Here is a 12,673-nt window from a genome sequence, read left to right as displayed (position 1 = left end):
TGGGGGGAGGTGTAGTCCAGGTAGCTGTGGGAGTCGGTTGGTTTGTAGTAGATGTCCGTGTTGATTCGGTCGTCTGAGATAGAAACAGAAAGGTCTAGGAAGGGGAGGGAGGAGTCCGGGACTGTCCAGGTGAATTTGAGGTCGGGGTGGAAGGTGTTAGTGTAGTGGATGAACTGTTCAACCTCCTCGTGGGAGCACGAGGTCGCGCCGATACAGTCATCAATGTAGCGAAGGAAAAGATGGGGGGGTGGGGCCAGTAAATATTTTTTACAGGGAATAGTCAAATTCCAACTGTAATGTTCTTATTGATTTCTGAATAGGAGATGAAAATATAAATAGGCTTTTGAATGGCAAGGAAATGGCCATGTAAGTGGCTCATGAATAATAGGAGATGATAATGTAATTTCTTACAATCTATCTGTAAATCAGGCATCACACCCCAGCCTCGGGACATCCAATTTCCTGCAGGTCAGCAAAGCAAGTTAACTCTTGAATATTATATTGATGCAGCTCTGTTTGTGGGTGTTGGGATGATTGCTTCTGTAGTTAAGTATCTGGTCTGTGTTGATTTCCTGTAGATGCTGGTCTGCAGTTCTCCATTAACTGTTCGTTCCACTGTGACATTTGGAATGGGAGTCTATTATTGTTCTCCTTTTTTGCGAAATTAATGCCAGTAAGGATGTTGTTGATGATGTACAAAGTTAAAAATCACACAACACCAGGTTATAGTCCAACAGGTTTAATTGGGAGCACACTAGCTTTCGGAGCGACGCTCCTTCATCAGGTGATTGTGGAGGGCTCGATCGTAACACAGAATTTATAGCAAAAATTTGCAGTGTGATGTAACTGAAATTATACATTGAAAAATTGATTGTCTGTTAAGCCTTTCATCTGTTAGAATACAGTGATAGTTTCACTTCTTTCACATGTAAATCACAAAATCCTTTTTTTTTAAGTTGCCGGTTGATGGTGTAGGTTGCCTCTAATTTGTTCTGTTTTGTGATGATAGCAGAGCCAAAGTTTGGGTTGGATCGTGAGGAGGGTTGTACAAGACAGAGATTTGTATCAGTACAATTAGTAACTTTATAAATTCTTTCATGAAATTATACTTAACATTCTAAAGTGTGTTCTGTGACAGGAGCTGAGTCACCTAAAGGCATCTGCTGTAACTCATCGAGCACTAGCTGAAGAAGAGCTGATAAAAATGAAGAACCAAATTCGATTGGAGGAGGTAACAAAAAAATACAAACATAGGGCATTCATTAACTTACAGACTTCTTCAAATTTCATATTTTTTCTTCTATTTTGCTCTGTCTGTTTTTTCTATTCTTATTGCCTATTTTCCCCTTCCCATTTCTCAATTTGGGCTTCTCAAGAGACTAACATAGACTCCCAAAGAGTAAGGGAATGTTAGTTTAGTGAGCCATTGACTGTATTCAGTGCTTCACAAATCACCTTAAACATCATTATGGAATCTACCTCAATTTAATTTTCAGGCAGACTTTCTGTGGGTGGCTAGCCTTAATGCTAACACTCATACAGTTACATGAATCAAAAATTGCAATGTTAAAATGGGCAAAATTACCAGAATTAGCATGCTTTAGAATTGAAGGATTTTGTTTTATATATAACTGCTTCTGCAGTCAGAGCATAGTAATGTGGTAAGAGCCCAATCCCAATCAGCTGCTTGTTCTTAATCTTTGGTTGGGTGCCTATTTGCTTCTCTTGTACAATGTGTGATAGCATCTAACAATTCTCAAGAAGTATTTATTTTCCAAAAACATGAACTCCAAGTTACATGTCACCTTTCACAACCTTTATTTAATTATTCATGTGTTTACAATAAATATTTGCTCCCTTGTTCCTGTTCCAATAACGAATGAGAAAAATCATCATTTACTTGGTTGTAACCTTTCACAATCAAGTCATATCTTTGTTATTTCATTTCTCAAATCCTCAACTTATCCAGCCCTTTTGTAGCCAACCATCGTTGTTCACAATCAAATGAATCAGACGTGCACCTTTTATCATTACTTTTACAACTTTCCTACAATAGAGTATGCAATACTGACTTGAAACATTAACTCTGTTTGTGTGTACAGATGCTGCTAGACCTACTGAGTTCCTGCAGCACCAGCTCCTCAGCCCATTGTCCCACCTCATAGAGTCATAGGTCTATACAGCACGGAAACAGAGATTTTGTTTTATACTTTCAACTTCAGCCTGATAAAATTGTGTGCAAGATTTACGTTGCTTCTTGAGGGCATGCTACACTAGATGATTCAGATGAGAAGTTAAGATTAGATTACTTACAGTGTGGAAGCAGGCCCTTTGGCCCAACAAGTCCACACCGCCCCGCCGAAGTGCAACCCACCCATACCCCTACACATCTACCCCTTACCTAACACTACGGGCAATTTAGCATGGCCAATTCACCTGACCTGCACATATTTGGACTGTCGGAGGAAACCCACACAGACACTGGGAGAATGTGCAAACTCCACACAGTCAGTCGCCTGAGGCGGGAATTGAACCCGGGTCTCTGGCGCTGTGAGGCAGCAGTGCTAACCACTGTGCCACCGTGCTGCCCCAACCTTTCACAATCTATCTAAAGGGCATATCTATCACCTGCTTAGATATTGTGAGACAGCCCATGCCACTATTCCTAAGAAGAGACAGCAAGTGACCTTTGTGATGTCAATATAGAAATTATTATAACACACCAAAGCCACATCCTGGGCATAAGCAAAGGAGATTTGAGTAACTTCCATCTGCAAAATCAGCATGAAAACAACAGCAAATAGGATTAAGAAAGCTCTGGGTTCTTATTTTCAAAATTAATTACCTCAAATTTTGCAACATCTATTGCATCAACTAACTTTCTATCCTTTTTTCCTCACCTTGTTCTCTATTGTTCTACAGTTTTTCACCATTCTTGTTATTTCTCATATCCATCTTCCCATTTGATGTCATCATGAAAGTCCAATGTTTTCCTTTTAATTGGCTATTCCAGATCACTTTTAAAAAATGGATTGCATGAACGTTTTGATACATTACATCATGCACCTATAAACTGAAGATTTTCATTGATTAGATTTTGGATGAGTGGAATGTAAAAGTCAACTGCAATATAAACTTCATTTCATGTGTTTCGGATTTTAAACTACTGATACTGTATAAGTATTAAAGTTGCCCAGATTCAGATCTCTGAGCATGTGTGCAAGTTTAGACAGGATGTGAACAATACTTTCTTCCTTCAATAGCACATTACTGTCTTGAACAAAACAGTGACTAGCACTTTGGTGCCCAGTGTACAAAGATTGACTGTTTTTCATTAGAACTAAACTGAAATTAGTTCAAGAGCAGTGCATTACCATGTCAACCTGACAAACTCTGGACTGATCACACTTTCCTTGAGCAGGTTACTCAAGTGCTTAACACTACAATTCAGTATTATTTCTCCAATTATTCCTGCTTTTCTTCTCTACTTTAGCAAGATCGATTGGTCCACTTGGAGGAGAAACTTCATCTTGTTAGCCAGTCACGTGATGAATACCAAAATCGATGTACGATGCAAAAACAAACCATCAATGAGTTACAAGCAAAGAACAACAAGTTTACTTTTGAAATTGAAGGTTTAAAGCGCCGCATAGAAGAACTCACTCAGGTGAATTAGAATTGTGCAATTATTTACTTGTTTGTCTAAAATCTTAGCATCTGATGGTAAATTTTGGATTTTACTTTTTGTGACTAATACCAGAGCAATTTATGTGATGTAGACAAATGGAAGATTTTTTAAAAAATTAATAAAATAGTGATTTACAGCACGGGAACAGACCCTTCGTTCCAACTCGTCCATGCTGACCAGATATTCTAAATTAATCCCGTCCCATTTGCCAGCACTTGGCCTATATCCCTTTAAACCCTTACTTTCGTGTACCCATCCAGGTGTCTTTTAAATATTGTAATTGTACCAGCCTCCGCCTCTTCCTCTGGCAACTTATTCCATACAGGCACCACCCTTTGCATGAAAAAATTGCCTCTCAGATGCCTTTTAAATTTTTCCCCTCTCACTGTAAACTTATACCCTCTAGTTCTGGACTCTCCGAACTCAGGGAAAAGACCTTGTCTGTTTACCCTAGCCATGCCTCTCATGATTTTATAATCCTCTGTAAGGTCATGCCTCAGCATCCAACGCTCCAGGGAAAACAGCCCCAGTCTATTCAGTCTCGCCCTATAGCTCAAACTGTCCAACCCTGGCAACATCTTTGCAAATCTTTTCTGAACCCTTTTAAGTTTTGCAACATCCTTCCTATAGGAGAGAGACCAGAATTGCACAAAGTATTCCAAAAGAGGCCTAACCAGTGTCCTGTACAGCCTCAACATGACTCCCAACTCCTGTACTCAATACTCCGACCAATAAAGAAAAACATACTAAATGCCTTCTTCACTGTCCTATCTACCTGAAAGTCCACTTTCAAGGAACTATGAACCTGCACTCCAAGGTCTCTTTGTTCAGCAGCACTCCCCACGACCTCACCATTAAGTGTGTAAGTCCTGCCCTGATTTGCATTTCCAAAATGCAGCACCTCACATTTATCTAAATTAAACTCCATCTGCCACTCCTCAGCCCATTGTCCCATCTCCTAGTCATAGAGATGTACAGCACGGAACCCCCTTCGGTCCAACCCATCCATGAGGGGCAGATATCCCAACTCTATCTAGTCCCACCTACCAGCACCTGGCCAATATCCCTCCAAACCCTTCCTATTCATATACCCATCCAAATGCCTCTTAAATGTTGCAATTGTACCAGCCTCCATTACTTCCTCTTGCAGCTCATTCCATTCACGTACCACCCTCTGCGTGAAACGTTGCCCCTTAGGTCTCTTTTATATCTTCCCCTCTCACCCTAAACCAATGCCCTTTAGTTCTGGACTCACCCACCACAGGAAGAGACTTTGTCTATTTACCCTATCCATGCCCCTCATGATTTTATAAACCTCTGTAAGGTCACCCCTCAGCCTATGAAGCTCCAGGGGAAACCGCCCCAGCCTATTCAACTTCTCCCTACACCTCAAATCATCCAACCCTGGCAACATCCTTGTAAATCTTTTCTGAACCCTTTCAAGTTTCACAACATTCTTCCTATAGGAGGGAGACCAGAATTGCATGCAATATTCCAAAACAGGCCTAACCAATGTCCTGTACAGCTGCAACATGACCTCCCAACTCCTATACTCCATACTCTGACCAATAAAGGAAAGCATACTTCTTCACTGTCCTAGGAGACTCCACTTTCAACGAACTACGAACCTGCACTCCAAGGTCTCTTTGTTCAGCAACACTCCCTCGGACCTTACCATTAAGTGTGTAAGTCTTGCTAAGATTTGCTTTCCCAAAATGCAGCACTTCGCATTTGTCTGAATTAAACTCCATCTGCCACTCCTCAGCCCATTGGCCCACCTGATCAAGATCCTGTTGTAATCTGAGGTAACCTTCTTCGCTGTCCACTACACCTCCAATTTTGGTGTCATCTGCAAACTTACTAACTATACCTTTTATGCTCACATCCAAATCATTTATATAAATGATAAAAAATAGAGGACCCAGCACCGATCCTTGTGGTACTCCACTGGTCACAGGTCTCCAGTCTGATAAACAACCCTTCACCACCCTCTGTCTTCTACCTTTGTCCCAGTTCTATATCCAAATTGCTAGTTCTCCTTGTATTCCATGAGATCTAACCTTGCTAACCAGTCTCCCATAGGGAACCCTTGCCGAATGCCTTACTGAAGTCCATATAGATCACATCTACCGCTCTGCCCTCATCAATCCTCTTTGTTACTTCTTCAAAAAACTCAATCAAGTTTGTGAGACATGATTTCCCACGCACAAAGCCATGTTGACTATACCCAAATCAGTCCTTGCCTTTCCAAATACATGTACATCCTGTCCCTCAGGATTCCCTCCAACAACTTGCTCACCACCAAGGTCAGACTCACTGGTCTATAGTTCCCTGGCTTGTCCTTACCACCCTTCTTAAACAGTGGCACCACGTTAGCCAAAGCCCAGTCTTCCGCCACCTCACCTGTGACTATTGATGATACAAATATCTCAGCAAAGGGCCCAGCAATCACTTCCCTAGCTTCCCATAGAGTTCTAGGGTACACTTGATCAGGTCCTGGGGATTTATGCACTTTTATGTGTTTCAAGACATCCAGCACTTCCTCCTCTGTAACATAGACATTTTTCAAGATGTTACCTTCTGTTTCCCTCCATTCTATATCTACCATGTCCTTTTCCATAGTGTAAACTGATGCAAAATACTCGTTTAGTATCTTCCCCCATCTCCTTTGGCACTACACAAAGGCTGCCTTGCTGATCTTTGAGGGGCCCTAGTTACCCTTTTGTCCTTAATGTATTTGGAAAACCCTTTGGATTCTCCTTAACTCTATTTGCCAAAGCTCTCAAGTCTCCTTTTTGCCCTCCTGATTTCCCTCTTAAGTATACTTCTACTGCCTTTATAGGCTTCTAAGGATTCATTCGATCTATCTTGTGTATACCTGACATATGCTTCCTTTTTCTTAACCAAACCATCAATTTCTTTTGTCAGCCAGCATTCCCAACAGCTACCAGCCTTTCTTTTCACCCTAACAGGAACATACTTTCTCTGGACTCTCAATATCTCATTTCTGAAGGTTTTTGATTTTCCAGCTGTCCCTTTACCTACAAACATTTGCCCCCAGTCAGCTTTTGAAAGTTCTTGCCTAATACCGTCAAAATTAGCCTTCCTTCAATTTAGAACTTCAACTTTTAGACCTGGTCTATCTTTTTCCATCACTTTTAAAACTAATGGTATTATGGTCGCTGGCCCCAAAGTGCTTCCAGACTAACTCCTCAGTCACCTGCCCTGTCTTGTTTCCCAAGAGTACGTCCAAGTTTTTCACCTTCTGTAGTAGGTACATCTATATATTGAATCAGAAAATTTTCTTGTACACACTTAACAAAGTCCTCTCCATCTAAACCCTTAACACTATGGCAGTCCCAGTCTATGTTTGCAAAGTTAAATTCCCCGACCATAAGCACCCTATTATTCTTGCAGATAGTTGAGATCTCCTTACAAATTTGTTTCTCAATTTCCCTCTGACTATTAGGGGGATCTATAATACAATTCCAATAAGGTGAATCATCCCTTTCTTATTTCTTAGTTCCACCCAAATAACTTCCCTGGATGTATTTCCAGGAATATCTTCCCTCAGTACAGCTGTAATGTTATCCCTTATCAAAAACACCACTCCCCCTCCTCTCTTGCCTCCCTTTCTATTATTCCTGTAGCATTTGTACCCTGGAACATTAAGCTGCAAATCCTGTCCATCCCTGAGCCACGTTTCTAAAATTGCTATGATATCCCAGTCCCATATTCCTAACCATGCCCTAAAGTTTATCTGCCTTCTCTGTCAGGCTTCTTGCATTGAAATAAATGCAGTTGAATTTATCAGTCCTACCTTGTTCTCTGCTCTCATCAGTTCTCTTTGTTACTTCTTCAAAAAACTGAATCAAGTTAATGAGATACGATTTCCCACGCACAAAGCCATGTTGACTTTCCCTAATCACCTTTCCAAATACATGTAAATCCTGTCCTTCAGGATTCCCTCCAACAACTAGCCCACCATCAGTGTCAAACTCACTGGTCTATAGTTCCCTGGCTTTTTCTTACCGCCTTTCTTAAATAGTGGCACCACATTAGCCAGCCTTCAGTCTTCTGGCACCTCACCTGTGACTATTGATAATCCAAATATCTCAGCAAGGGGTCCAGCAATAACTTCCCTAGCTTCTCACACTGATCAGGTCATGGGGATTTATCCACCTTTTTGTTTTAAGGCATCCAGCACCACTACCTCTGTAACATGGACATTTTTCAAGATGTCACCATCTATTTCCTCACATCTTCCATGTCCGTCTCCACAGTAAACACTTGTGTTTAGTATCTTCCTCCATTTCCTGTGGTTCCACACATAGGCTGTCTTGCTGATTTTTGGGTCCTATTATCGCCCTAGTTACTCTTTTGTCCTTCATTTATTTATAAAAACCATTTGGGTTCTCCTTGGCCCTATTTGCCAAAACTATCTCATGTCCCCTCTTTGCCCTCCTGATTTCCCTCTTAAGTTGTCTCCTACTGCCTTTGTACACCTGCCAGCCTTGCCTTTCACACTAAATGGAATATACTGTCTCTGGATACTCATTATTTCATTTTCGAAGGCTTCCCATTTTCCAGGTGTCCCTTAACCTGCGAACATCCACACCCAATCAACTTCTGAAAGTTCTTGCCTCGTATTGTCAAAGCTGGTCTTCCTCCAATTTAGAAAGTTAACTTTTAGATCCTGTCAATTCTTTTCCATCACTATTTTAAAACTAACAGAATTATGGTCGCTGGCCCCAAAGTGCTCCCCCACTGACATCTCCAGTCATTTGCCCTGCCTTATTTCCCAAGAGTCAGTCAAGTTTTACATCTTCTCGAGTTGATACGTACACATACTGAATCAGAAAATTTTCTTGTACAAACTTCACAAAATTCCTCTCCATCGAAACCCTTAATACTATGGCAGTCCCATATGTTTGTAAAGTTAAAATCCCTGACCTTTACCACCCTATTACTCTCACAGATAACTGAGATCTCCTTAAAAGTTTGTTCCTCAACTTCCTGCTGACTATTTGGGGGGGGAGAGGTGGTCAATAGCACAATCCAGATAAGGTAATCATCCCTTTGTTATTTCTTAGTTCCACCTAAATAACTTCCCTGGACATATTTCCAGGCATGTCCTCCTAAGTACAGCAGTAATGTTATTCTTTATCAAAAGCACCACTCCCCCTTCCTCTTTTGCATCCCCTTCTATCTTTCCTAAAGCATTTGTATCCTGGAACATTAAGCTGCAAGTCCTGTCCATCCCTGAGCCACCTCTCTGTAATTGCTACGATATCCACGTTCCATGTTCCTAACCATGCTGTGAGTTCATCTGCCTTCCCTGTTAGGCATCTTGCATTGAAATAAATGCATGCAAACCTACAGAAGATTTGTAGCTCCGGTTGTGGATCAGATTGTCAGTTTGCTTGCTGAGCTGGTAGATTTGTTCTCAGACATTTCATCACCATGCTAGGTAACATCATCAGTGAGCCTCCAATGAAGCACTGGTGTTCTGTCCCACTTGCTATTTATGTGCTTTGGTCTGTTGTGGTAGGTGATATCATTTCTGGTTCTTTTTCCAAGAGTAAATGGGGTAATTGGGTCTAAATTTATATGTTTGTCAATGATTAACAAGGTCAGTGATTACAAGTTTTCCAAGGTCACCTGTGAATTTCGCTGTTAGTTAATTTTTCTTAGACGTATTCTCATGTCCAGAAATACTTGAAGTCAAACAGCAAAGGCAATAGCTGTACAGATTCACTGCTGTGCCAGACAGCAGTGTAGATTTCTTATCTTTCTCTCACTGACCATGTGGTCGCTGCCTTTTGTTCTCTCTCTCCTTTTTTAAAGTATCGTTGGTTTGAATATTTTTCCCCAAAGTTCCAAAACAATGTAATAGTTTATAAAACAGTAATTATTTCTCCTGGAATTCAAGGAAATCACCTCCAACACCTAAAATATCTCAAAACAAAAGCAGCTCTCACAGCCACAATGTTTTCCCATTCTCCATCTTGAATTAGTTTAAGTTTCAATTTTTTTTCCAAGCGTTAGATTTTTAACTATATGAGCCATTTGTAGGATGCTTTAGTCCTACTAAATACTTAGGTGGTAACTCTGCAACTACCTGTTGATTTATGAGGAAAGCTTAGAAAAGCAGTATAGGAAGAAACAATTAAGTTTACCTTTTCAATACAAGTTAGTATAATTTACTAGATTTCCTCTTAAGGTGGTACATCAAAACAAGCCCAGGAAGCAGTAAAATGAAAATTACTGAAAAGTAGACATGTAACAGTATTGGCCAAAAATGTACTTTAGCTTGAAATTATGTACCAAATTAGGTATCTGAAAAATATTGCGGATAGTCAAAATATCAAGACATACCATTTGAGAGAACTATTAGCATTGAGGGATGAGCTTCCTTTGGTCAAAAATCCTATTTTTGTCTCTAGTTTCTTTTCATATTCACCGTAGTGTATGCAGGGATTGAATACTAATTGAAATTCTGCAGTATCTGTTTTCTACCACTACTAGAAGGTAAGTAATACTAGAACTGTCTGTGGAGACGACAAATAATAAAAATGTGGGCTGTTTCATTGCAACACCATGTGTAGATTACAAGGTATGAGTGGATTGAGTGAGAAACAAAATTTGTGAATAAATGATTGATTCACATGAAGAATAATAAATGATTAGTATATTGGAGAACAATTCTCGGCCCATTATTGTTTTCATGTAAAGTATTTGCATTTACATAGCAAGTTATTATAGAACAAATCACTACAAAGGGATTTATAAACTAGAGCCTACTTTTGTTTTTGAAGTTTCAGATATCCTGTTTAATGAACAGCCGGTGCAACCAATTTATGCATAGCAAACAGCAAATAAATGCAGGAATGCTTAGTCAGACAATTTGGTATTTGTGGCTTTAGTTTAGGTTAACTACAGTCGAGAACGTAGGGAAAGCTCCATATTCTTCAAAGAGTAGGAAGATGCAGCTTAAGTTTAGTGTCTGATCTGAAAGCCCCTCCAGCAATGCAGCATTCTTTCAGTACAGTATTTGGTGTCATCCTCGAACATTTGCGAATTGGTGTTGGCAATTAATGCTACAACCTTCTTGACTCCAAGGTAGGCATACAAGAAATTGAACCAAATTAGCCATGAAGCTAGATACAAAATTATAAAAAGGAAATAATCTGCAATCAAAAAGTGGGAAAAATCATTTAAACTATCTCTGTAATGCGTCAGTTAAAAACTGAGAAAGCACAGTTCACGGACCTTCACGGACAGAGAAGGATAACTCCAATAAGGAATGGGTTTTGACACCTGTGTTGTGATAAGAAAGCACTGAAATTGGAAAGTCTTGTATTTGTTACAGCACAGAGACAGACAGTTGAACCAAAGCTGCAAAACACTGTAAAACTAAACCATAAAGTACCCTCATATAGTCACTTCTATGATTCCTAGCCAGAGTTTTGAGTACTAAATCCCAGACTTGGGGAATAATTCGTTTTCAGACACTAGTTTTGTATCCTAAGCAAAAGACTTAACAATTTCTTAAATACATATTAACGTTTAACATTAGCAGAGAAAAAAATTAATCAGCACAGTAAGCGGATTAATGTCTGTGCTTTAAACCCAAAAAATTTGTTTTCAGCCCCATTCACACACAAGGCAGACAGGCAACAAACACACTTAAGGGATTTATACAAGAAAATAACAAGACTGGCCAGATCACTTAAAATGGCTTTCACAATGTGTTGTTTCACAGGCATAACTGTGGACTCCTTACTGTTTTCCAGAAATATTGATCAGGGTGTCTCCTCCTCAGTTCACCCAGGCAAAGGCAGCAAATCTTCCAAATCAGCTTTCTACCCTTTGGGTTTATAGAAGCTGATGTATTAGGTTGGGCAGGGAGCTTTCGTATCTTCATGCTGTCTCAGCAACATTCCAGGACTATCTCTCCGGTAATGTAGTTCAAAGAAAACAACATTAACTCTGGTTCCGCCCTGATAGACTAACCGACTATCTCCGAGGCCTCAGTCACCATTCAACAACAGCCATCTGCTTGAACATAGGGTCCCCTTCAGACTTGCTGGAGCAAACTCCCAGGTACTATTCCTTGTTAATAGCCAACTTCTGCTATCTGTTGAAACACCGAGCTCTTTCCAAGGATTGTTGTTTCTGTTAGAATCTTATAATCAAGGCTCAGACTGCAACTAGCCTCCAGGCCTAGACTCACAGACAAATTGTTCTGTTTTGAAATTCAAGCTGTCCCAAAATCCATCAGTCATTTCCAGCTCATAATTCAAAATAGATGAAAGAATAAAATAAAAATAATGGAAAGTCATTGAGGGTTCTAACATATTGAACAGTTAGCATAATTTAGAGGTGATCTTATTTAGGTATTTAAGATTCTCAAGGGATTTGACAAGCTGAATTCCAGTACACCTTTAAATAAAAGTTGAAAATGTGTTGCTGGAAAAGCGCAGCAGGTCAGGCAGCATCCAAGGAGCAGGAGAATCGACGTTTCGGGCATGAGCCCTTCTTCAGGAATGAGGAAAATGTGCCAAGCAGGCTAAGATAAAAGGTAGGGAGGAGGGACTTGAGGGAGGGGCGTTGGAAATGCGATAGGTGGAAGGAGGTTAAGTTGAGGGTGATAGGCCGGGATGGCGATGGGGCAGAGAGGTCAGGAAGAAGATTGCAGGTTAGGAAGGCGGTGCTGAGTTCGAGGGAAATTAGGAAACTGGGGAAATCTGAGTTCATCCCTTGTGGTTGGAGGGTTCCTAGGCAGAAAATGAGACGTTCTTCCTCCAACCGTCGTGTTGCTATGGTCTGGCGATGGAGGAGTCCAAGGACCTGCATGTCCTTGTTGGAATGGGAAGGGGAGTTGAAGTGTTGAGCCACGGGGTGCTCTGGGTGTCCCAGAGATGTTCTCTGAAACGTTCCGCAAGTAGGCCGCCTGTCTCCCCAATATAGAGGAGGCCACAT

The 12,673-nt window shown here is 40.6% G+C and overlaps 1 protein-coding gene across 3 annotated transcripts in view; it reads left to right on the top strand.

Moving 5' to 3' along the window:
* Positions 1–12,673, top strand: part of lrrc45 (leucine rich repeat containing 45) — a 76,722-nt gene that overhangs the window by 50,554 nt on the left and 13,495 nt on the right. For 2 of the 3 annotated variants that reach the window (XM_043714724.1, XM_043714722.1), the window contains exons 13-15: positions 1,139–1,231; positions 3,494–3,667; positions 11,699–11,794. In XM_043714724.1, the coding sequence (XP_043570659.1) occupies positions 1,139–1,231; positions 3,494–3,667; positions 11,699–11,794 (363 nt within the window). The remainder of the gene's footprint in view (positions 1–1,138; positions 1,232–3,493; positions 3,668–11,698; positions 11,795–12,673) is intronic. The other variant, XM_043714723.1, reaches the window with a different exon arrangement.

The sequence above is a fragment of the Chiloscyllium plagiosum genome, chromosome 24 (assembly GCF_004010195.1).
Source record: "Chiloscyllium plagiosum isolate BGI_BamShark_2017 chromosome 24, ASM401019v2, whole genome shotgun sequence".
Lineage (NCBI taxonomy): Eukaryota > Metazoa > Chordata > Chondrichthyes > Orectolobiformes > Hemiscylliidae > Chiloscyllium > Chiloscyllium plagiosum.
This window is presented reverse-complemented; position numbering and strand designations above follow the sequence as displayed.